At 38.0% G+C, this 27578-nt stretch overlaps 1 protein-coding gene across 1 annotated transcript in view; it reads right to left on the reverse strand.

The window, feature by feature from the left end:
* The window catches only part of kctd3 (potassium channel tetramerization domain containing 3), a 107009-nt gene that overhangs the window by 10495 nt on the left and 68936 nt on the right, over nt 1-27578 (reverse strand). Inside the window, exons 6-10 of the mRNA XM_073050839.1 lie at nt 25531-25611; nt 21105-21254; nt 18425-18515; nt 14495-14685; nt 8958-9073 (exon numbers count right to left, since the gene is read on the reverse strand). Coding sequence (XP_072906940.1) covers nt 8958-9073; nt 14495-14685; nt 18425-18515; nt 21105-21254; nt 25531-25611 — 629 coding nt within the window. The remainder of the gene's footprint in view (nt 1-8957; nt 9074-14494; nt 14686-18424; nt 18516-21104; nt 21255-25530; nt 25612-27578) is intronic.

Consider the following 27578-nt stretch of genomic DNA (forward strand, 5'->3'; position numbering starts at 1 on the left):
TATGACTCAGATTTCTAGGTGACACAAGAGGCTTCAGTTGCTAGGTGTTAGTCTAATTATTTCTATACCTCTACCATGATCTCCTTTCTCTATCACCCTGTGCACCAGCTGCAGGGTGTGTATCCATGCACAAATCTCCACACTCCTCTGTGAATCACAGCGCTCATTTTTGTATTCCCTTATATTATTTGTCCTCCAAAATACATCACTTACATCTGACTGTTTTTGTGTCCCTTCTAAACTTCTCAATCACTGCCCTTGCACTTAATTTTGTACTATTAATACATGACAAAAGTGAGTGAGAAACATGCACTAGAAGCCACACAAAACACTAAACTTCCAGTCACTGAAACAGCCCATGACTATTTCCCCTTGTGTGAAGCAATCTTATTAACTTTGGATGGAATCATTTAGCTAATTTTCCTTTGAATCACTAAGGTTTTTATGACTCCGTTCTGTCTGTCATCTAAAATTTTGTTAAACCTCCTGATTTCCTCAAAATTCATTTCTTAACAAATTCACATCAGCTGTCTTTGATTAAGCTAAGCTTTTCTAAATAATAACTTAAACAGTCTTTTTTCTGTCTGTATAACTTATCAATCTATGATATGCTGACCAGCCCTTAAGTTACCATTTTCTTCTTTAAATTACACAGTGTTGAACCCATCTACAATTTGTGGCAGGGAAAGGTAACCTAGTGTCATTCAGGGCTGAACTGAAATATATTTCTCAAATAGATTCACATTTTATTATCCTTCAAACTGATTTTTTCACTAGCCTCACAAACTTAACTTTAGATTGAGTTCCCCTTCACCAAATTCATTCTCAACTATTATCTCTTAATGTCAAATTAGACTCAGCTTGCTAATGACTGAAAACATTTCTGGCCACATTTAATTAATTAATTTAGAGATACACATGTGAACAGACCATCAAATCTAGACAAGCTGGGATTCTTCAAAAGTTAGCATTGCCATTCACCCCTCACATCTTATATCCTGCATATTCTCTTGTGAAGCCACTGTCTAATCTGATTTACTACCTCATCTTGAAAGTCCATGTAGACAACATTTACTGCCCTGCTTTTATCAACTTTCCTGGTAACTTCCTCCAAGATCAGTTAGATATGGCCTACCACGCACAAAGCCATACTGACCGTCCCTAATCAGTCCCTGTCTATCCAAATACCTTAGAATACCTTCCAATAACTTACCGACTACTGATGTCAGACTCACCGGGCTGATAATTCTCTAGCTTATTCTTGGCTATCCTCACTGGCTATCCTCCAATTCTTCGGCACTCACTCGTGGACAAGGACATATTAAATACCCCTTCTAGGACCCCTGCAATTTCTGCACTAACCTCCCACAGGATTCGAAAAAAACTCGTCGTCAGGTCCTGGGGATTTATCCTCCCTAATTTTCCTCAAGACAGCAAACACCTCCTCCTCTGTAATCTGTATATGTTTGCCTTACTTCTATAGATTCTGTGCCCATCTCAATAGACAATAGACAATAGGTGCAGAAGTAGACCATTCGGCCCTTCGAGCCTGCACTGCCATTTTGAGATCATGGCTGATCAATTCCTATCAATACCCGGTTCCTGCCTTGTCCCCATATCCCTTGATTCCCCTATCCATAAGATACCTATCTAGCTCCTTCTTGAAAGCATCCAGAGAATTGGCCTCCACTACCTTCTGAGGCAGTGCATTCCAGACCCCCACAACTCTCTGGGAGAAGAAGTTCTTCCTTAACTCTGTCCTAAATGACCTACCCCTTATTCCCAAACCATGCCCTCTGGTACTGGACTCTCCCAGCATCTGAAACGTATTTCCTGCCTCTATCTTGTCCAATCCCTTATTAATCTTATATGTTTCAATCAGATCCTCTCTCAATCTCCTTAATTCCAGCGTGTACAAGCCCAGTCTCTCTAACCTCTCTGCGTAAGACAGTCCAGACATCCCAGGAATTAACCTCGTGAATCTACGCTGCACTTCCTCTACAGCCAGGATGTCCTTCCTTAACCCTGGAGACCAAAACTGTACACAATACTCCAGGTGTGGTCTCACCAGGGCTCTGTACAAATGCAAGAGGATTTCCTTGCTCTTGTACTCAATTCCCTTTGTAATAAAGGCCAACATTCCATTAGCCTTCTTCACTGCCTGCTGCACTTGCTCATTCACCTTCAGTGACTGATGAACAAGGACTCCAAGATCTCTTTGTATTACTCCCTTACCCAACTCTATACCGTTCAGATAATAATCTGCCTTCCTGTTCTTACTCCCAAAGTGGATAACCTCACACTTATTCACATTAAACGCCATCTGCCAAGTATCTGCCCACTCACCCAGCCTATCCAAGTCACCCTGAATTCTCCTAACATCCTCATCACAAGTCACATTGCCACCCAGCTTAGTATCGTCAGCAAATTTGCTGATGTTATTTTCTATGCCTTCATCCAAATCGTTAACGTAAATGGTAAACAGCTGTGGTCCCAATACCGAGCCCTGTGGCACCCCACTAGTCACCATCTGCCATTCCGAGAAACACCCATTCACCGCTACCCTTTGCTTTCTATCTGCCAACCAGTTTTCTATCCATGTCAATGCCTTTCCCCCGATGCCCTGAGCTTTGATTTTACCCACCAATCTTCTATGTGGGACCTTATCAAATGCCTTCTGAAAATCGAGGTACACTACATCCACTGGATCTCCCCGTCTAACTTCCTGGTTACATCCTCGAAAAACTCCAACAGATTAGTCAAGCATGATTTACCCTTGGTAAATCCATGCTGGCTCGGCCCAATCCTATCACTGCTATCTAGATATGCCACTATTTCATCCTTAATAATGGACTCTAGCATCTTTCCCACCACCGATGTCAGGCTGACAGGTCGATAGTTCTCTGTTTTCTCCCTCCCTCCTTTCTTAAAAAGTGGGATAACATTAGCCATTCTCCAATCCTCAGGAACTGATCCTGAATCTAAGGAACATTGGAAAATGATTACCAATGCATCCGCAATTTCCAGGGCCACCTCCTTTAGTACCCTAGGGTGCAGACCATCTGGACCTGGGGATTTGTCAGCCTTCAATCCCATCAGTCTTCTCATCACCGTTTCCTTCCTAATGTCAATCTGTTTCATTTCCTCTGTTACCCTATGTCCTTGGCCCATCCATACATCTGGGAGATTGCTTGTGTCTTCCTTAGTGAAAACAGATCTAAAGTACTCATTAAATTCTTCTGCCATTTCTCTGTTTCCCATAACAATTTCACCCAATTCATTCTTCAAGGGCCCAACATTGTTCTTAACTATCTTCTTTCTCTTCACATACCTAAAAAAGCTTTTGCTATCTTCCTTTATATTCCTGGCTAGCTTGTGTTCGTACCTCATTTTTTCTCCCCGTATTGTCTTTTTAGTTAAGTTCTGTTGTTCCTTAAAAACTTCCCAATCATCTGTCCTCCCACTCACCTTAGCTCTGTCATATTTCCTTTTTTTTTTAATGCTATGCAGTCTCTGACTTCCTTTGTCAACCACTGAGGCCCCTTTCCCCCCTTTGAATCCTTCCTTCTCTGGGGGATGAACTGATTTTGCAGCTCCTCCCTCATGGCTCCATAGTTTTCCCTGTTCATCTGCAACACTGACACCTCCGAGCTGCCCTTATCCTTCTCAAATTGCAGATAAAAGCTTATCATATTGTGATCACTGCCTCCTAATGGCTCCTTTACTGTGAGATCACTTATCAAATCCTGTTCATTACATAACACTAAATCCAGAACAGTCTTGTCCCTGGTCGGCTCTCGTACAAGTTGTTCCAAGAATGCATCCCGTAGGCACTCTACAAACTCCCTATCCTGTGGTCCAGCACCAACCTGATTCTCCCAGTTCACCTGCAAGTTGAAATCCCCCATAACTACTGCGACATTACCTTTGCCACATGCCAATGTTAACTCCCTATTCAACTTGCACCCAATATCCATGCTACTGTTTGGTGGCCTGTAGACAACACCCATTTGGGTCCATCTCCTCAGTAAACAGATGCAAAAAATCCATTTAAGACTTCCCCCCCATCTCTTTTGGCTCCATGCATTGAACTTTCAGAAGACCAATTTTGTCTGGTGCTATCCCTTCTGCTCTTAATACATCCCTTAGGATTCGCCTTTACCTTTCTGCTAGAGCAACCCATGCCTACTATTAGCCCTCTGGATTTCTTATACTCCAGCACCTCTTTTTTCTTAGCCAGGGCCTCAATATCTCTCAAAAACCCAAGTTATCATTGCCTTTTATTCGGACAGGAACATATAAACTGTACTCTCAAAATTTCACTTTTGAAGGCCTTCCACTAACTAAGTACATCTTTGCCAGGAAACAACCTGTTCAAATCCACCTTTGACAAATCGTTTCTGATACCATCAGAATTGTCTTTTCTCCAATAAGACCCTCAACCAAAGGACCAGACCAATCCTTCTCCATAATTATCTTGAAAGTAATGGCATTATGACCAGCATAGAAACACAGAAAACCTACAGCACAATACAGGCCATCTGGCCCACAAAGTTGTGTCGAACAAGTCCCTTTACTAGGCTTACCTATAGCCCTCTATTTTTCTAAGCTCTATGTACCTATACAAAAGTCTCTTAAAAGACCCTATCGTATCCGCCTCCACCACTGTTGCCGGCAGCCCATTCCACGCACTCACCACTTTCTGAGTAAAAAACTTAAACCTGACATCTCCTCTGTACCTACTTCCCAGCACCTTAAACCTGTGTCCTCTTGTCGCAACCACTTCAGCCCTGGGAAATAGCTTCAGACTATCCACATGATCAATGCCTCTCATCATCTTATACACCTCTATCAAGTCACCTCTCATCCTCCATCACTCCAAGGAGAAAAGGCCAAGTTCACTCAACCTATTCTCATAAGGCATGCTCCCCAATCCAGGCAACATCCTTGTAAATCTCCTCTGCACCCTTTCTATGGCTTCCACATCCTTCCTGTAGTGAGGCGACCAGAATTCTAACCAGGGTCCTATATAGCTGCAATATTACCTCTCGGCTCCTAAATTCAATTCCATGATTGATGAAGCCCAATACACTGTATGCCTTCTTAACCACAGAGTCAACCTGCGCAGCTGCTTTGAGAGTCCTATGGACTTGGACCCCAAGATCCCTCTGATCCTCCACACTACCAAGAGTCTTACCATTAATACTATATTCTACCATCATTTTTGACCTACCAAAATGAACCACTTCACACTTATCTCGGTTGAACTCCATCTGTCACTTCTCAGCCCAGTTTTGCATCCTATCAATGTCCCGCTGTAACCTCTGACAGCCCTCCACACTATCCACACCTCCAACCTTTGTGTCATCAGCAAACTTACTAACCCATCCCTCCACTTCCTCATCCAGATCATTTATAAAAATCAGGAACAGTAAGGGTCCCAGAACAGATCCCTGAGGCACTCTACTGGTGACCAACCTCCATGCAGAATATGATCCGTCTACAGCCACTCTTAGTCTTCTGTGGACAAGCCAGTTCTTGATCCACAAAGCAATGTCCCCTTGGATACCATGCTTCGTTATTTTCTCAGTAAACCTTGCATGGCGTACCTTATCAAATGCCTTGCAGAAATCCATATACACTACATCTACTGCTCTTCCTTCATCAATGTGTTTAGTCACATCCTCAAAAAATTCAATCAGGCTCGTAAGACATGACCTGCTCTTGACAAAGTCATGCTGACTACTCCTAATCATATTATACCTCTCCAAATGTTCATAAATCCTGCTTCTCAGGATCTTCTCCATCAACTTACCAACCACTGAGTTAAGACTCACTGGTCTATAATTTTGTGGGCTATCTTTTCTTCCTTTCTTGAATAAGGAACAACATCTTCAACCCTCCAATCCTCTGGAACCTCTCCAGTCCCCATTGATGATGCAAAGATCATCGCCAGAGGCTCAGCAATCTCCTCCCTCACCTCCCACAGTAGCCTGCAGTATATCTCATCCAACTTGATGCTTTCCAAAAGCTCCAGCACATTCTCTTTCTTAATATCTACATACTCAAGCTTTTCAGCTTGTTGCAAGTCATCACTACAACCACCAAGATACTTTTCCATAGTGAATACTGAAGTAAAGTATTCATTAAGTACCTCTATTTCCTCCAGTTCCATACATACCTTCCCACTGTCACACTTGATAGGTCCTATTCTTTCATGTCTTATCCTCTTGATCTTCACATACTTGTAGAATGCCTTGGGGTATTCCTTAATCCTGCCTACCAAGGCCTTCTCATGGCCCCTTCTGACTCTCCTAATTTCCTTCTTAAGCTCCTTCCTGTTAGCCTTATAATCTTCTAGATCTCTAACATTACCTAGCTCTCTGAACCTTTTGTAAGCTTTTCTTTTCTTCTTGACTAGATTTATTAAAGCCTTTGTACACCAAGGTTCCTGTACCCTACCATAACTTCCGTCTCATTGGAATGTACCAATGCAGAACTCCAATATCCCCTGAACATTTGCCACATTTTTTCCATACTTTTCCCTAGAACATCTGTTTCCAATTTAAGCTTCCAATTTCCTGCCTGACAGCTTCATAATTCCCCTTTCTCCAATTAAATGCTTTTCTAACTTGTCTGTTCCTATCTCTCTCCAATGCTATTGTAAAGGAGATAGAATTATGATCACTATCTCCAAAATGCTCTTCCACTGAGAAATCTGACACCTGACCAGGTTCATTTCCCAAAACCAAATCAAATATAGCCTCTCCTCTTGTAGGCTTATCTACATATTGTGTCAAGAAACCTTCCTGAACATACCTAACAAATTCCACCCCATCTAAACCCCTTGCTCTAGGGAGATGCCAATCGATATTTGGGAAATTAAAATCTCCCATCACAACAACTCTATTATTATTACACCTTTCCAGGATCTGTTTCCCTATCTGCTCCTTAATATCCCTATTACTATTGGGCGGCCTATAAAAAATACCCAGTAAAGTTATTGACCCCTTCCTATTCCTAACTTCCACCCACAGAGACTCCGTAGACAATCCCTCCATGGCGTCCACCTTTTCTGCAGCCGTGACACTATCTCTGATCAACAGTGCCACACCCCCAACTCTTTTGCCTCCCTCCCTGTCCTTTCTGAAACATCTAAATCCCAGCACTTGAAGTAACCATTCCTGTCCGAGCCATCCAAGTCTCTGTAATGGCCACCACATCATATCTCGAAGTATTGATCCATGCTCTAAGCTCATCTACTTTGTTCACAACGCTTCTTGCGTTAAAATAGACGCATCTCAAACCTTCAGTCTGAGTGCGTCACTTGTCTATCACCTGCCTATCCTCCCTCTCGCACTGTCTACAAGCTTTCTCTATTTGTGAGCCAATCTCCTCTTCCCCAGTCTCTTCAGTTCAGTTTCCACCCCCCAACAATTCTAGTTTAAACTCTCCGCAGTAGCCTTAGCAAACCTCCCCGCCAGGATAGTGGTCCCCTGGGATTCAAGTGCAACCCGTCCTTTTTGTACAGGTCACACCTGCCCCAAAAGAGGTCCCAATGATCCAGCAATCTGAATCCCTGTCCCCTACTCCAATCCTTCAGCCACGCATTTATCCTCCACCTCATTCTATTCCTATTCTCACTGTTGCGTGGCACAAGCAGTAAATCCGAGATTGCTACCTTTGTGGTCCTGCTTCTCAACTTCCTTCCTAACTCCTTGCACTCTTTTTTTCAGGACCTCTTCCATGTTCCTACCTATGTCATTGGTACCAATATGTACCACAACCTCTGGCTGTTCTTCTTCCCACTGCAGGATATCTTAGACGCGGGCTGAAACATCCTGGACCCTGGCACCTGGGAGGCAAACTACCATCTGAGTTTCTTTCTTGCATCCACAGGATCACCTGTCTGACCCCCTAACTATAGAATCCCCTATCACTACTGCCTTCCTCTTCCTTTCTCTACCCTTCTGAGCCACAGGGCCAGACTCTGTGCCAGAGGCACAGCCACTGTCACTTCCCCCAGGTAGGCTGTAACCACCCTCCCCAGCAGTACTCAAACAGGAGCTCTTATTGTCAAGGGGTACAGCCACAGGCGTACTCTCTAGTACCTGACTATTCCCCTTTCCCCTCCTGACTGTCACCCACTCGTCTGTCTCCTATGGCCCCGGTGTGACCACCTGCCTATAACTCCTTTCTATCACCTCTTTGCTCTCCCTGACTAGGTGAAGGTCATCAATCTGCATCTCCAGTTCCCTAACTTGGTCCCTTAGAGCTGCAATGTGTTCCCTTACACAAACCTCTGTCACCTGCCCTGTCTCGTTTCCTAAAGGAAGTCTAATATCGTACTCTCTGTAGCTGGGACCTCCAACTTCCCTTAACACTTTTAACAATCTCTATTCCATCCAGCACTTTTAGAGTATGGGGGATCCCAGTCACTATGTGGAAATTTACAGTCACCTTCCGTCACAACCTTGTGTTTCTTGCACTGGTCTGTGATCTCTCTACAAACTTGCTCCCCTAAATCCTGCTGACTAATAGGTGGTCTATAATATAATCCCATTAATGTGGTCATCTCTTTCTTATTCCACAGTTCCACCCATAAAACCTCAATAGATGAGCTCTCCAGTTTGTCCATTCTGAGCCTGCCATGACATTTTCCCTAACTAGTAATGCCATCCCTGACTAGTTTGTTGGACATGACAGGAGAACTTGGCAAACATCTGACCATGTGATGTAAATTTCCGCATGAATCTCTAGAAAATGCTTTCAAAAATGTGAATGAGCCAGAAAGTGAAAACTTTTCACTCAATGCCTTGCTGCATTTAAAATACCTGAATGTGAGGAAGCCATAAAATGAACATAATTATCATATCTTACAATCCTAACTGATGATGACGGCAATAGATTGAAAATAGGAAATAAATATACAAAATTCTGTTAGAAATGCAGCTCACCTGCCAGTGTTGGGTAACTGCATTCCACACACCAACTTTCCCTGTGTGACTGGTTGCGACTAGCTGATTACCAATGAAGAAGAGTGCATCCACTGGAACTCCAAGACTAAACACACCTGCAAAACAGTAAAAGCAAACATGTACATTACTACATCTCAAAACTTTATTCTGGAATTAACAGTTGTACTAATGGTTCTATTATATATTTTTATTTGATCTACTAACTGATGAGATGAGATTATGATTGTCTATACTAAGAACCCTTTCTCATATGTAGACCACTTCTCTTATTAACCTCCAATGCCCTGCAATCCTTTGCTTTAGCAATCATCTCACTGCTTAAATGCGTAATTAATTTATGTAACAACTGTATTCAGGTTAAAACCTGAAATTTTTGATTTGGCTTGCTTCTCTACAAATATCTACTATTTTAAGATATTTCATACCATTACTGTTCAATTGATCTACAATCATAGGAAGATGCTTCCCTAGGTGTGCAGCTATTTATACCATCTGATGTATTCAGAGCTCTAAACGGACCTGGATGTTTGCTGCCCAAGGACCAAGATAATGCATAGATACACTTCATGTTCATAACACCTAATTCCTATGAGCCACATAGTATCTTCTGCAGGTATTTAATAGCCAATGACATAAAATTTAATCCAGAGGCATTCATTGTGCTGGTCGCATTGATCAATGAAAATATAAATTTAACTGTTATGTTGGGTCATTCTTTCTGCCAATGACATTGTTAAAAAAGCCTGCTAAATCATGATCTTCAAGCAAGGGACAGATTCTTTCAATAATCTCCACATGAATGTACGATCTGGCTAAGGCACTTGATAGCACCTCAAACATTTAGTGCTTTATTGTGCAAAAGTCTAGAACATATGTAAAACAAAAATCTATAATATGAAGATACTTTAAAAAATAATGAAATGAAAGTTGCTAGGTAAAAAAAATACTATAAAGAGCAATAAACAATAAAACAAACTAAATCAAATCAATATTTGATTTTCAAACTGCATCAATTCTCTTCTTAGGTACACCGTTGTGTTGTTTTGTAAGAAAATCAGCTGTAGGCTGGTATCTTGGAAAACTTGCCACAGTACTTCTGTAAACTTTGTCTGCCTCGCTTGCTTCTATTAATCCCAGACAGCCTCTATGATGTTGAGATCATGGCTCTCTGGAGGCCATATGATCCGAAGTCATATAAAAACTCTAGTGTGTCTAAAACTTTTGCACAATACTACACAAATGTATCAAGAGCAGAGACCTGATAGCAGTTACTATTACCGAAAGGTGTAATATTGGATAAAAAAAATTAAATTATCAATGGTGGCTGGTTAGATAATAAATGATCAGACACAATGGGTACATCTGCAGCATAACCTGGGTAAACATGAAAAACACAGTGAAGAGGTTGGATTAAACCATAAATCAGGATGCAGTGAAACATGCCAGTGTATTCACTTAAGAAAGAAACATAAGAAATAGAGCAGGAGTAGGCCATCTGGCCCGTCGAGCCTGCTCTGCCATTCAATAAGATCATGCCTGATGTAATTAAATTCACTGATCTAATTATATTACTAAATTATTTGCAATATTGAATAAATGCAAAAACCGGGGATCATATTCCTGCTGTTCACACAGACTGATCTCCATCCCCACCTTCTTGATAATCAGCAAAGGACAATTCTACCATTTGTACAGAATCATCATCTCCCTATACACCTGCAGTGAAACATTTTGCGAGGCTTCAGTGTCTTTGAAGTATCCTTGGGGCATTCAGTGTCCTTTTACCACTATTTATTTGCATTTCAGGTAATTCAAGGGTGTTAAAATGTAATGTCTGAGCTGTGTCGTTAACTATTCAAACTGAAATCAACCTAGTAGACTGCTATATTTGGACGATTTACCTAGTCCATGAACCCAGAAATTACACAATATTGGTGCAGATAACTAAAAACTACAATAATCATACTGCCCAAAGTAAACACTGCCACCTCCTGCATATCCACCCTCAGTGCCCACCATCTCAAGACTCAAAAATTAATTCAATGTTTTAGCTACAGCATAACACAACAAAATTAAAACAAGAACAAAATCTTTATCACATATAATGGGGTCTCTGGTTTTAAGATTTTTATACAATTAGCGATCAACAATATCATCTGATGATATTGAATACATTATTCAGAAACTTCTCTTATCTGCTATCAATGTTTAACGCTAAGCAGAGCTTTCTGAGGAGGTGATTTAAGCTAAATCAGTAGAACTTTTAAACTTATAAGTAGTTAACTGAGTTAAGTAGTTGGTCTATGTGTAACTGGAACTGTGGTGATGACATGGTTAGCACCAGTGCTGACCATCCATGAAAGTGGAGTGTGCTAGAAACAATGTAAATAAAGTTATGCATTATAAAACATGAAAGAATGTCTTAGATTCCCAACTAAACCAAGTAGCACACAAATGTAGTGGATGGTTCTGAAGTATTTTTTTCTTCTTTGTACATTCATGAAAACATTTCAACACAGGGCAATTCCTCCTTCATATTAACTATACAGTACATTGTATCTAGACCTCTATTGTGATTTACAGTTCAGCAGATTTTCCAAACTCATACTGAAGTGTAGCACCTATTTGAAGTTTCAGATTAGGGTGTATAATTAAAAAATAAACATCAACACGTAAAAGTTTTGAAAGCCTAGTTAGTGTTTCCCCTCACTTTTGTCAGTGAAAGCCAATGACTTTTGTCAGTGAAAGTCAATGTCATTGTCACGGTATTTGACATTTTAGTACTTGCAACTGGAATACACCTCTTCTTAAATCCATGAAACATTTTTTCTCTATAATGTACTTCTTAAAATCATGAACCTCACTTTCAATGTGGATCAATCTCTTCTGAGCAAAACTGTGAAGATATTTTCAATATTCCTGCAGGAACATCCACCATGTTTATTTCCACTTTCAGCCTCGTGCACGTCAAGTGTCATAAATATTCATGCCAATTAAATAATGCTACAATTTGCATGAACATCTGTTATGCATATTAAGCCTCCTTTTGCCAACTGTATGTTGACAACTGGTAACTTGTAATAAATTCACCTGGGGAGAGGAACCATTTCCCAAGCCCAGCAAAGGAATGACAACCTTACAGGCAGGCACAGTAATGGTGATCACTTACTTTAATTTATTTTCAAAATATGCATTAGAAGCTATTCTGAAATAAATTTGGGTTGACACCTAAATCTGCTTATTTGGTGAATTTGTCCCCAAAGAGATCTCCAAAGCAGTTCACAGCAAAGAAACAATAGATGTGAAAAATGCAAAATCAGGAATTTTCAGAAACTTATTCCTCTTTCAGAATCTTAAATTTAAGACAGAAATAAACAGCTACAAAATTCATAAATGCAACAGACCTGGAAATATAAATTATAAACATAAAATAATAAAGCAAAGAGCTTGATTTATGTACTTGTCCTGAAGATGGTGAGTTATCAAACTGTTTTTATAGATGGAAGCTCACTGGTTCCTGTCAAGTCAACATTTTTATCATGTGACTTTGTAGAGTTTGCAATAGTTAGTGCATTACAATTATGCCAATACCTGATCTTATAAAATGTACAAATTACAGCACACATTATCACTGGATAGCTTTAGAACAAGCTAACCTTTCCTTCCATCCACCAGGGCTGTGGTCAATTGCTTCACTTATGCAGCTAACAGAAATATAAACTAATCTGAATCACAGAAAAAAAATCAGAGCTTAAGTCTCCAAAGCTACAGCCTCAGTAAACAATTCTTTTAGATTATCAGAACACTCCCATTCAAAAAGTATTTAATTATTAGTGCACAATTATTCTTATTCTAAATATCACAAATGTGGGCACAACTCTAACAAAGCATACCCATTTGTTCTACCACAACAAAATGGCAAATGACAAACTTAATTTGCTGTATAAATTGCAACAAATATGCTAAAAAGATCTATCACAATTGAAAGGCAAGTGCGAAGGTGGTATAAAGCAGGAGGTGGTTTACAAAAAGACCATCAGACATAGGAGCAGAATTAGGCCATTCAGCATATCAAGTCTGTTCTGCCATTCCATCTTGGCTAATTTATTATCCCTCTCAACCCCATTCTCCTGCCTTTCTCCCATAACCTTTGACAGTCTTATGAATCAAGACCCTATCAACCTCTGCTTTAAATATACCCAATAACTTGACCTCCACATCTGTCTGTGGCAATGAATTCCTCAGATTCACCCACCCTCTGGCTGAAGAAATTCCTCCTCATTTCTGTTCTAAATGAACATCCCTCTATTCTGAGGCTATGCCCTCTAGTCCTAGACTCCCTCACGATAGGAAACATCCTTTCCACATCCACTCTACCTAGGCCTTTCAACATTTGACAGGTTTCAATGAGATTCCCCCTCGTTCTTCCAAACTCAGCAAGTAGAGCCATCAAATGCTCCTCATATGTTAACCCTTTTGAGTCTATCGCTATGATGGCTATTGGTTTTATTTTAAACACTGCAGTAAACAGATATCATTATTGTTCAGGCAGCCGGGTTCATGAAGATAAATATAAAATGCTAATTAGTGAAAATATAAAAGCAGGACACAGATATGGAGAATTTTGTACAGTAGGAGAAAGGATCAAAGAAAGGCTGCCAGATATCTTTCAGAAATTAAAATTAAATTTCATATACTTGGTTTACATTCTCTTGAATTTAGAAAACTAAGTTGTTTGCTAAGTGAAGTATTTAAAGAGAGATATTCCATAAGCCATGAACAGAAAGACTTATTCCTCTTTCACTGGATCCTTAACACTTAAGTTTAAGAGACTGGCCTTTTAGAAGGGAAATTAAAATTTGCTTGCTCTGCATAAAAGGTAATGAGAACCCAGAACTCTTTTCCAAATGTATCTAAGTACTAGAAAATTAAAACTAAAATTCTCAGGTCATCTTGATCAAACTTTGTAAGGAAATATATATTCAGGGATATGCAAGTAATGCTAGTTAAATGGTGCATGTCAGTCAGTCATCTAACTGACTGGTAGACCAGATTTCACAGGATTAAAAGCCCATGTCTCGTCCCTTTTCCCAGTGATCTGAGTGACAATGGAAGTACAGACAACAAAATATACAATCCACACAGTTATGGATGGAATGGAACTAGTGCAAGGAGGCTGATAAAATAACAGTGCTTCAAATGATAAAAAATGGTTAATACTCCAATAGTTGCAAGACATTTTCTCAAATCAGGCTCGGATCACCAACAAGTACATTCCACTTAATTCATGAATAATTTTAGTTATTCATAATGGACTTGTGCTATGTTCAGGATCTAGTGAATGGTAATATTAATCATCTGGATTGTTCTCTTGGTACACGCCAGGATGAAAGGTGTGAAAACAGAAGGGATTCATTTGTTCATTTCTGAAAACTGAAAATCAAACGTGTAAACTGTTGCAACCCCAAACTAATGAAACCAAATTATGTATTCTCTCACAGGTTTATAGCACCTACCGATTTCATTGCCACGGCCTCCATCCTGAATACTCCACAGAATTATACTGCTATCGGATGCCACCGCTACCATCTTGTCTTTATCACCAAGTGGTCCACCAACAACTTTAGCATTTACAGCAACTCGCTCTATTGTCCAGTCAAGGTAAGGGCTTGTAAATACCTGCTGCCAACCAGAAGACTCCTTAATTCTAGAAATAAACAAAAAACATTATTCAGTAAGGATTCCAACATGTGTTTCCATAAACAGGGAGCTGGTGACATGGAATAATTTTTTGTCACAAAGGTCTTGGAGCAGGGTTTTCCCAACCTGGGGTCCATGGCATAAAAACATCTGGAAACCCCTGCCTTCGAGTGATTCCATATATCAAGAAATGAATGACATAAGAAATTATGGAAACTTGCTATAGTTTCAAAAACTTAAAGTTGAACTGAAAATTTCAAAACTAAGAGATTTTCTAAAACTGATGGATTACCATTGTTGCAAGTTCAAATATCAGAGAATATAAATAAAAAAAGAAAGTTTGAACAATTAGGGAAGTGAAATTGTGATTAAAATTGTTACATGGAATAAAAAACATTAATGATCTATAAGCAGCAATACATTTTTGGCGAAGTAGTGACTAAATGTCTTTGCAAATATAGCCAGTTTATAGAAATTCATGTTAAAATTCCAATAGAGCCGACTGCAGTCCCAGATCCTATATAAAGTATTGCATTGCACAACTGCTAGTCTGAAGTTTCTGTCTGAAATTTTATTATGCATTACTGATCTGTTAGTAGTAACAATGGTTTTCAAAACCCAACAGTGCAATCAGCTTTCATTGGGATCCAATGAAAATACATTATTGGAAACAGGCAGAAAAAGTTGTATTTATTAGCTATTCTTACTTTTGTGGTGTATCTAAACATTGATGGTTAAATCTTTTAATTTTATTCCAGTTACCCATTACTAGATGAAGCCTGTCTCACCCATAAACTTTTTAAAACATTCCTACAAAATTTTTAATACATTTACCAAATTGCAGCAGCAATATATGAATGGCTAGAATATATCCCTTTAGTAGGTAGTCCATTGGCTGGAGAAAACAAACTTAAAATTTTAGACAAAAAGTATAAGAGCAATGTGAGTGAGATCTTAGATATTGGCTGTGATTTGGAATTTAGGCTGTTGGAAACAGAATTAATTAGCACATCAGTTACTACATTACATTTGTTTTTAGCCAAAAGGGACATTAAAAGAAATTTGGATAGCAAAACACAAAACAAATTTGCCAGTATGTAGGACAACAGCAGGGGAAGTGGGTTGCTCTATTAAAAGCTTGCATCAGTTTGATGGGCTGTATAACTTTCCCTGTACCTTAATTCTACCAAACATTAATTAGCCTTTGAGAAATGTCTCAGTATATCATGCAAAGAAGAATATACAATATCCTTCACATGTTGTGTTATTTACAATATTGTTTTAATCCTTTATCATTACTTTGATTCAATTTCCCTGGACGTCCCGCAAAATTTAATTCACTTCTGGAATCTTTAATTTACAGAAAAATAGCCACATTTTAGAAATATATGGGCTAAGGATTGTGGGTGTTGACTTTAATAGTGTAAGAGAAATTCAACTGCCAGTAGGATTAAAATAAAAGAACCATGAAAACAATTGAAGATGAAGATAAGGTAAACAGTTTTTTTCTGATGGCAAGGATGTCAAAACTAGACAGCATAGGTTTAAGATGAGAGGACGGAGTTGATATCTGGGACGTGCTATTAGTGGAGATGGATAAATCAGATACAATTACTATATTTAAGAGGCATTAAGACGGACACTTAAATTGGCAAAATGATTGACACGAGAGTCAATAGACAATAGACAATAGGCGCAGAAGTAGATCATTCAGCCCTTCGAGCCTGCACCGCCATTTTGAGATCATGGCTGATCAATTCCTATCAATACCCGGTTCCTGCCTTGACCCCATATCCCTTGATTCCCCTATCCATAAGATACCTATCTAGCTCCTTCTTGAAAGCATCCAGAGAACTGGCCTCCACTACCTTCCGAGGCAGTGTATTCCAGACCCCCACAACTCTCTGGGAGAAGTTGTTCTTCCTTAACTCTGTCCTAAATGACCTACCCCTTATTCTCAAACCATGCCCTCTGGTACTGGACTCTCCCAGCATCTGGAACATATTTCCTGCCTCTATCTTGTCCAATCCCTTAATAATCTTATATGTTTCAATCAGATCCCCTCTCAATCTCCTTAATTCCAGCGTGTACAAGCCCAGTCTCTCTAACCTCTCTGCGTAAGACAGTCCAGACATCCCAGGAATTAACCTCGTGAATCTACGCTGCACTTCCTCTACAGCCAGGATGTCCTTCCTTAACCCTGGAGACCAAAACTGTACACAATACTCCAGGTGTGGTCTCACCAGGGCTCTGTACAAATGCAAGAGGATTTCCTTGCTCTTGTACTCAATTCCCTTTGTAATAAAGGCCAACATTCCATTAGCCTTCTTCACTGCCTGCTGCACTTGCTCATTCATCCTTTGCTATGCTGTACAACTCTATTACTTCTATTTTCTACCTCAGTGTATATTGTGACCAGACAGAAAGCAAAACTAAACATTTCTAAAAAAGGAAAATAGAGCATCCTAATGAATTCACTTTTTCTTTTAACACTTTATGGACTAATTCACTGTATTTTTGTTATGTCTACATATTATCCTTTTTATTTATTGGCAACCCCCAATCACTTTGAACTGAAATGTTTGTTAGATAATTTTAGAAGGTAGTTAAGGATCACAGATAACCCTACTAGACAAGAAGAGCAGATCTTCTTCCCTGAAGTTTTTAATAGTAATAAAAATGGTTGTATTTAATTGCCTCGGCTGCTCCAATTGAATCTGAACTCAAAAATCATTGGATTCTGTTGGATTACGGGATATTAGCCCAGAAACATAATCATCACAATACAACACCCACTTAACATACCTGTGAATATAGATCATAAAACAGAGAACAGTACAGTACAAGCCCATTCGGTTGTGCTGATATTTTATCCAATGCCAAGATCAATCTCACCCTTCCCTCCATTTTCCTTTCATCAATGTGCCTGTCTAAGAGTCTTAAATGTCCTTGATGTATCTGGCTCTATTACCACTCCTAGCAGTGTGTATCATGTACTTACTACTCTCTGTGTAAACATGCAAACTTTGACATTCCAATTCCTGTACTTTCCTCCAGTCATCTTAGAAGTATGTAATCTCTTATTAGCCATTGCCACCTGAGGAAAAAGGCACTGGCTGTCTGCTTACCTATGCCTTTTATCATCACATACACTTATATTCTGATGCTGAATTGGGAACATTACTGAAAGCAAAGTGAAAGAGGTATACATGAAGAAGCTTATGAAACACCTGGAGTTAGGGAGTGATTTTAGATTTACCGAATGTTCGTATGAGTTGCCTGCAACACTCAAGAGATGCTAGCTTAATTCTCAAAGTACTTCTGATGTGCAGAGCTTTAAGAAGGCCAAGTGCACGAGGCGCTAATTCTGGTTGGATGATACTCTGAACTGAAACTTTCAACTGTGTAGATTGCGAATGATGTAGCCTTGACTAGACCAGAGATTTAGAACAAAAATTCTTGGTACAGAATGAAATAGAGATGCCTGCTGTCTAGTCCTTCAATATTGTTCCTGTGTTTTGGTGTTTACGCTGTATCATTACAATTTCATAGAGTTTTTAAATACACAAAAGATCATTTAGATTCTGCATCAAGAAACTCCAAATGCAGTCTCAACTGTTGGCCATATGTGGACCATTTTTAAAACAGCACCATCAGGTTTACACTGAAAACAGCAAACCTTTAGTGTATTTTAGTAAATTATACTTTTTATTCACAGATTGATAATTGCATTGACTTTCAATTACCTGTAACAGACTACGAAGTGTGCATAAGCTACTACAATCCAATTGTGATGCCCAGCAACTATCAGAACCTTCCGGGGATCAACCACTGTGCCTGCCGAAAACAATAAACAATAGAAAGAAACATCAGAGCTTGACATCTAACATTCCCTTTCAATATTGCCTGGTGCAAGTATAATAAAATACTTCCATATTACAATAAAAACAACTTTCAAAATTTATGGGCCACAATGCAGTAGAAGGGAGAAGGGGACTGGTAAGATTTGCTCTGCTTCTGTATTGTTATTAATAAGTTAACTGATTTAGTCAATTGAGCATCATTATTAAAATGGTTCTATTACCACCCCCAGCACGGTTAGCCCAAAAATGAGCAATGGGATGGCAGTGAAAATTAGCCCTTGATAAAACTGGCTCTCAAACTGAACTGCCATACTTGGTCTATCACTATTCTTCAGTATTAAAGTAAATTGCCTGGTGATTCAGAACAGTTAAATACACCCCATAGATTAGAAATAAAAGCAGGGCTCAAACATTTTTTCCTCAGTCCTATCTCTATATCCTTTAAATCTTTCAACATTCCAAGAAGATGAACAATATAAATTTGTACTTCAAATTTTAATTCTTTCTCAAGCTAATATAATTTCAACTAATGTTAAATCAAAATAAGAACAATACTAAAACATTAGGTTTTTATGCATAATTCATTTTGAAAACCAGCTACACATTTTTTGAGCCTTTCATGGGAAAGAACCATTGCAATAGTTGAAAAATGCACAAAAATCCTTCAAGCATTAATGGACTTTTTGATATTTCTATGTAAAATGGCCAAATTAAAAGCTCAGATTTGTAATGTTATTGTTTTTATTTATTTACTAATTGAGATACAGCACGGAATAGGCCCTTCCATGGAGCCTTTCGAGCTGCATTGGACAGCAATCCACCGATTTAAACCGAGCCTAATCAGAGGACAATTTGCAATGCCCAAATTAACCACCAAATGGTAAGTCTTTGGACTGTGCGAGGAAACCCATGCTGTCACAGAGAGAATATACAAATTCCTTACAGGTATTGGCAGGAATTGAAGTGAAGGAATTCAATTGAAGGAATTGAACTGAAGTGGATAATTTCAGGACCTGTTCAGGTTCTACCCTAAAATTTTCATATTGTAACCTTTGGATTGGGGAAATAAGATTCAGCCTACATATTTAAAATATAACTGTATACGCTCAATGGAACTTTCTTTCAAACCAGAAATAGATTCCACACATATTTTCATAAGCACTGAAATCTAGATATATTGAGCAATTTTTCTACTTTAACTTAATTTTCCCAAATAATTCTGCATGCTTCCATCATTTCCTTCTCACATCAATGTTGCCAGTTATAGCTTGGTCTCATACCACTCTATGGTGACATTACATGGTCAGTTCATGTATCTACATGCATATTAACTGGTGACATTGTAATTCAGAATATTATCCTTTGTTTTAGCAGCAAATTTACACATTCACTTTGAATTCCTCTATCACATTGCTACCTACAGCAGAATCTTATCAATGAAGCACAATTAAGAACTACAATTCATAAACTTTTTGAGTTTATTTCAAAATTTCTTTGGAGAAAGTCTCCCAAAGTTACTTTTAGCTTCGTGTTAGTTCATAAGTAGGAAAATGATGTAATTCTTAATTGCTTGGTACTCAATTAAAAGATTGTATGATAATTCTGTAATTTAGCATCAATAAAAAGTAAATGTAATCACAAATTGTTTCTAAATCTGAATTATTAAGTTCAAGTATATGTAATATGCTTGATTTAAAGAAAGTTAAAATAAATAAATCTAAAATTCAAGTTAAGTCTGAATACATATTTTATATGATCATATCTGATAATTTAATACTAACTATATCCACAGTCTTAAGAGTTGAAAAGTATAGAAACAAATTCTGCTGCTCACAGCTATGCAGATCATTATACCCATCTGTAGGAATCCCACTTTCTTGCATTAATTCCATATCCTTCTATGCCTTGTTCATTGAAATCCCTATCGAGATGCATCTTATATATTGTTATTGTTCCAGACTCTACTATCTGCATCTGGCAGCTCATTTGGACAAACCTAACAACGGATACAGACACTGATCATCTATCTTATCAAAGCCTCTCAACTCTACATACCTCTATAACGTCACCTCTCAGTGCCCTTTGCTCCATGGAAAATACACTCACCTATCCAACCTTTCCTTATCTCAAATCCTCCAATCCAGGTCACTGGTACTGTAAAGAGTCGTGCTAACCAGTACACTACTGTGCTGATCTTTGCAGATTTACACCTGGTGCACATATTAATCAACTTATTTGGTCAAAACCCCATTGCATTTCAAATCACACAAGAATAATCTAGAACCTTGATAATGTACTGAATCAACGATATGGGATAAAGTGTCCAAGTGCACATCACTATCATCTGCTCCATTCACAGTAATCTGCATCCAAAAATATAATGAGCAGATGGCTACATGAGATATATTCATGCAATTCTTTATAATTTTTATCAGTACATTTATTAATATCAAGGTTCAATTCAAAGTAAAACAAAACTGCCACTAATACTAAAAGGAGATTGGTGGAATAATGCAACTCTTATATGTTATTATGCATACAGACAAAAGAAAATCATTCTTACCCAATCTAGCAGACCCTTCAGATGAGATGACTCCAGTTGCCACAGATGGAACTGAATTTGGATGGACTACCCCTTCTGCCATGCTTGGTCCAGATTTACTGTCCTGTAAGGTTCCAGCACCCCCAATGCTTCCTTTTCTACTGGGAATAGCTAGCAGTGTTAAACATATCAATCTTTAATATTTTTAAAAGAAAAATGCAAAACCTATAAGTATTTCTGCTTATTCATAAAATCTTTATATGCCATATGAAGTTACATTTAAAGAATCCATTTCTACAGTTTATCTCTCCTGCACCTTTATTCATGAGAGTTATCATCTTTTTGTTAGATAGACAATGTCTCTTACCATTTGATATGGATCTCAGTACTGAGGTAAATTCTGTGGAAGATGGGCAACTAAATTTGAAAGAATGTACATGCATATTACTGGATTGGATCTTGGCAGTTAATTGTTATGTGGTTTTATTTTTAAATAAAGTTAGTTGACAAAATGAGGACAAATAATCATTGCCTTATTTCTTATATTCCAGACAGCAACTCAACTATTGTTGGAAAGCATATAAAACTGCAGATACTGGAATCTAAAACAAAAATAGAAATGCTGGAAGAGTCGGCTAGTCAGATAGCACCTGTGGAATGAGAAACCAATTAGCAAGGGTTGTCATTCTGGGGTCCATGGCATTAAAAAAGGTTGGGAAACCCTAGTATAGAGAAAGAAAGCAAGTTGTCCAAATAGTAGAGAAAGTGGGTTAGGCACTGCATAGAACAATGGTCTTGTCTTAACAGGGTGAAATGATGGTTATTCATTGAATGGATAGTTATTGTCTTTTGCCTATGTAATGTTTTGCTCATTTTATGAAGTCTGGGTGATACCTACAGGGATACCTGAGCATACTAGAATATCCAAATTAGAGATAAAGAACAGAAGAATCACAACTAAAAATGGCCAGTCCTCACACAAAATGAATGAATACTATTAGTTATCTTTGAAGTTCAATATTTAGTGTAAAATGTGTAAATTAAAAATGAGATGTAGTTCCTCCAACAAATGTTGGGCCTCATTACTATAGTGCAGAACTCAAAATTGAATTCTCCAACTTCAAAGTTAACTTGTTCACTCTGTTTGCATCAAGGCTTGCCACCTGTACCCACAATGTCTTGCCTTTTATTTAAATCTCTTATTTGTATATTCTGAACCTGCCCAGTAGACCAAACTATATATCATCCAAACTTCACAAGATCAGCAGCACATTACACAGACATCACTGTCCATCGTTTCACCCTCTTATAAACATTTCCTTTGTTTCACCCACTGCCCTTCCCCATATTTTCTTCTACGAAAACCAACTTCTCTTTCTCAATTTTGATGAAGGGTTTTTGACCCAAAATGTCAACTAGCTTCTCTTTCTGCAGATGCTGTTTGAAAGGCCAATTAATTTATTTTTTTTCCTGTATGTTCTTTACTGTCCCTCTTCCTCCTTCTGCTAAAGCCTGAAGTGGATAATTTCAGGACCTGTTCCGGTTCTACCCTAAAAGGTTTCATATTGTAACCTTTGGATTGGGGAAGTAAGTTTCAGCCTACATATTTAAAATATAACTGTATACACTCAATGGAACTTTCTTTCAAACCAGAAATAGATTCCACACATATTTCCATAAGCATTGAAATCTAGATATATTGAACAATTTTTCTACTTTAACTTAATTTTCCCAAATAATTCTGCATGCTTCCATCATTTCCTTCTCACATCAATGTTGCCAGTTGTAGCTTGGTCTCATACCACTCTATGGTGACATTACATGGTCAGTTCATGCATCTGCATGCATATTAACTGGTGACATTGTAATTCAGAATATTATCCTTTGTTTTAGCAGCAAATTTACACATTCACTTTGAATTCCTCTATCACATTGCTACCTACAGCAGAATTTTATCAATGAGGTTATTAACTACAATTCATAAACTTTTTGAGTTTATTTCAAAATTTCTTTGGAGAAAGTCCTACAAAGTTACTTTTAGCTTCATGTTAGTTCATAAGTAGGGAAATTATGTAATTCTTAATTGCTTGGTACTCAATTAAAAGATTGTATGATAATTCTGTAATTTAGCATCAATAAAAAGTAAATGTAAACACAAATTGTTTCTAAATCTGAATTATTAAGTTCAAGTACCGTAGATGTCGGATTATAAGCCGCTACTTTTTTCCCACATTTTGAACAGCTTTGAACTCTGCGGCCTTTACTACGGTGCGGCTAATGCATGATTTTTTTTCATGCCGCCAAAAACATTTTGCCTCGTAACAGTAGACCAATAAAATTGATGAGTAATTCACAGAGGTCCAATGAAATTTTACGATAAATCAAGCGCACTTTCACAATTAAATTATTGTAAATCAGTCATTTGTACTCACCCTCATCAACATGGAAAACATTCGAAGAAAAGCATTGTGCTGCCTTTATGGCAGTTATTTAGTTTATAATATTTTCGCTTAGTAATTCATTTGTTAGTATTTTCTAGTTAAAGTTAGAAGTACTACATCCCGGGATACTATGACGTCACATCCGGTTTCGCCGCGTCTTGTGGGAAATACCGGTTTGCGATAAACGGGAAGGTGGGGGGCGAGCGGCATTAGACCCGAGCGAACGCTGCTTTTAAGTTAAAGGCGATCAATAACTTTTCCTGGTAGGCTGCAGTATATATTTTTTTACCAGTCGTTAGGAGATATTGGAATGTATACGCAACGTAATTTGTGTGTTACCGATACGTATGTATATTTAAAAGTAGCCGTGTTACAGGCACGGTTCGAAAAAAAGCATTTGCAATATGTATTTGTTTATGTTACCATATGGATTTAATTAAAAGTTAAAAAATCCTCACGTGTAATATCTTTCTGTGTAAATATCTCATATTACAACGTGAGACACCTGCAGCCTAAAATCCAGTGCGGCTTGTACAAGTACAAAATTGATTTTCTTTCTAAAATTAGAGCCAGCGGCTTTTAATCAGGTGCGCTCTGTAGTGCGAAATCTACGGTATATGTAATATGCTTGATTTAAAGGAAGTTAAAATAAATAAATCTAAAATTCAAGTTAAGTCTGAATACATATTTTATATTATTGTATCTGATAATTTAATACTAACTATATCCACAGACTTAAGAGTTGAAAAGTATAGAAACAAATTCTGCTGCTCACAGCTATGCAGATCATTATACCCATCTGTAGGAATCCCACTTTCTTGCATTAATTCCATATCCTTCTATGCCTTGTTCATTGAAATCCCTATCGAGATGCATCTTATATGTTGTTATTGTTCCAGACACTACTATCTCCATCTGGCAGCTCATTTGGACAAACCTAACAACGGATACAGACACTGATCATCTATCTTATCAAAGCCTCTCAACTCTACATACCTCTATAACGTCACCTCTCAGTGCCCTTTGCTCCATGGAAAATGCACTCACCTATCCAACCTTTCCTCATCTCAAAGCCTCCAATCCAGGCAACATCTTTCTAAATCTTTTCTGCAATCATATGATTACATACATGTTATAACTTAGTGAGTAGTACTGCACAGAATATCCAAAGTATGGGCTAACTGACCTTTTCAACAATTGTAATGTGAAGTCTCAGAATCAGGTTTACTATCACAGTAAACCATATTGTGGTATTTGTTGTAATGCAACAGCAGTATATTGCAATACATAATAATAAAAAACTAAAGTATGTATATAATAAAATAAAAATCTTAACATGAAGTCTCGAAACCTCGGCTGATAAAGACAGGCACACTAAGCATCTTCCACACCACTATCAATCTGTGGTATCACTTTCAGAAAATTTTTGAACATAAATGGAGGCAATATCACTGAAGGATTTAAAAATATAACTGGGAATCAGAATTTTAATATGAAGCCACAGGCAAGACAAAATTGAGACCACAAAATTGGTCTTGTAGTTTTTAAAATAATGCACACTGGAATACCAGTTCTCAAACAGTATCACCTTCTTTGTTTGACAAGGGTGTGTTACCTAGGGCTTTTAGTCTGATTGGTGTATGAATTTTCTCTCAGGTTAATTGCAGAACATTAGTTGGGGGAAGGCAATGAGATGAAATTACATGCATATTCATCCCAAATGACAAAATAGATCCCTTCCAGGCGATGCAGAGCAAATCGCCTGTAGAGAAATTTGTAGTCTTGATATCATTTGTTCACAACAAAGCAGATAGCAGTGTATTTAAAGAATGAACAAAAATGAAACCCAAATAAAGCTCTAATAGTAATAAAACATTAGTTGTTAGTAGGTTGCATATAGGTGACACAAAGATACAACTTTATAAAAGGCTGTCGTGTCATGTGTCAAGCAATACCAGTCACCTGTGGAAATACTCAGCTGTAGTTTAAACTAAAGTCAAAATTACCTGGAGGGGGCAGATACCCATGGAAGAGAACACTACCACATGATGATCGTTCAAGTTCTTCACATAGCAATAGGCGGCGAACTAAATAAGAATACAAAAACAAATAGAAAGAAAATGGCTTCATTTCATTACCTCTTGCAAGGTCTACTATGTCCAACTATCTGCTACACTCCCAATTGATAACAAACCTCTGACATTCTTCAATACAAAAATCTGTGGTAGATGGATCACATAAACACTAAATAACCCTCTCCAATCTCAGTAAGTCTCAAAAGGCAGAATATGGTTTTTCATTAAGTGATGATAGAAAGATGATAAAAAATTTAGAAGCAATTTTATGTTTCTTGTGGTTCTTGTAACCACATCACCCCTTAATATGAGTAGCAGTTGCAGAATAATAATCAGCCTGAAACCTTTAGATTCTGTGAAATGATCAATAACGGTTTAAAAACCATGCTTTAATTGTTTAAAAGAAAAACACAATCTTAACATTATTAAAGTTAGTGGAAAAATTAAGGCTAAATAGTAAAACACTAACAGGTTCAAAGAAGGGGCCCAAATCCAGGTTATATTTAGATAATAAGAGAAAGTAAAGGCATTTGGAAATAAGACATCCCAAAATTATGGTTTAAGGTTTGTTTTAACTTTGAAGGGTTCAGCCAAGAGAGGCATTAATTTTTGATTTCCATAAAGAACAAGCAATCCTGTAAAACAAATTGGTAGTAACATATTGCCACATCACACATATACATGAACAAATTGTGGGTGATTCATAGCATGTCCACTTGTCAATTAGGTTTTCATAAACTTAAACATTGAAGAATTGGTAAAGTATATTTCAATCATTTCTCAGGAGTTGGTTGGTTGAACAAAAGAGCAAGTGCACTGAACTACACTTGTGTGTACATTTGTATTCAACGAGAAAGCAATATTGTTTCTCTCCACACCCACTCTTCACACACATTTGATTTTTGATTTGCAGTTTTAATTTTATACTTTCTACCTACCAATTTACAATGCATAGCCAGCTGAACTGAACAGCAGTAATAATACCATCGAAATTTTAAAGAAGTTTGGCACAGAGACAAGAACCAGTAACGTTTCAACATATCCCTATATGAGTAATACATTTCCTGATTCTCTTCTCCTCTTGAGCTACTGACTCATTTGCCTTCAAGATTTCTCAATTTCTAATAATATCCAACAAAGAATTCTAGGGGGACGTCACGTGATGACGTAGGATCGAGACGTGGAAATCCAGCTCTCCCATAGAAAATAATAAATTAATGTTTAAGTGAAGAAAAGTTAGTAAATATTTTCTAAAAACTACATCTAAATTACTCAGGATTTTCCTTAGATATGCCTCCTAAACAGACAAAGAAGAAAACTTCTACTTTGCAGACAGTACAAGCTGGGCCGGCCACCATGAAGAAGCCTCGGACTCAAGTGCATCTTACCTCCAGCAATATAGAACAGGAATCGGCCGCAACATCAACAGTTTCCAAGAAGGAACAACAGGAACTGCACATGCGCGCAGGAAAGGGCATGCGTAAACATGAGCAATTTGAACTACAAATCCCAGCTACGATTGGAAGCGGAAGTGAAAATAAACCCGAAGAGGATTCAGATTCTCCGGAACATACAGATGAAGATGAGGAGGTAAAAGAAGAACAGGAGGAAAAGGTTGGAGGTGGAAGATATTCTGGAGACATAAGAGAAGCTTTGGCGCAAATAATGCACGAATTAAAAGAATTAAAAACATTAAAAATAAGATCCTGAAGGCAGCTGCCTAATGTGCCAGAAAGAGAAATGAGCCATTGATGATAGAAGGGAAAGCAGTTCTTTTCTATCCTGATATAAGTTATGACCTTTTGAAGAGAAAGAAGGAATTTAACCCAGCGAAAAAAGTTTTATGGGAAAAGGGTTATAAATTTATACTGTGCCACCTGGCAACACTGATAATTTTTTTGGATGACAGAAAAAGAAGATTTTTTACTGATCATCGGGATGCAGAGGAGTTTGCACAATAACTCCCAAATATTCACTAG

The sequence above is a fragment of the Hemitrygon akajei genome, chromosome 7, assembly GCF_048418815.1.
Source record: "Hemitrygon akajei chromosome 7, sHemAka1.3, whole genome shotgun sequence".
Classification (NCBI taxonomy): Eukaryota; Metazoa; Chordata; class Chondrichthyes; order Myliobatiformes; family Dasyatidae; genus Hemitrygon; species Hemitrygon akajei.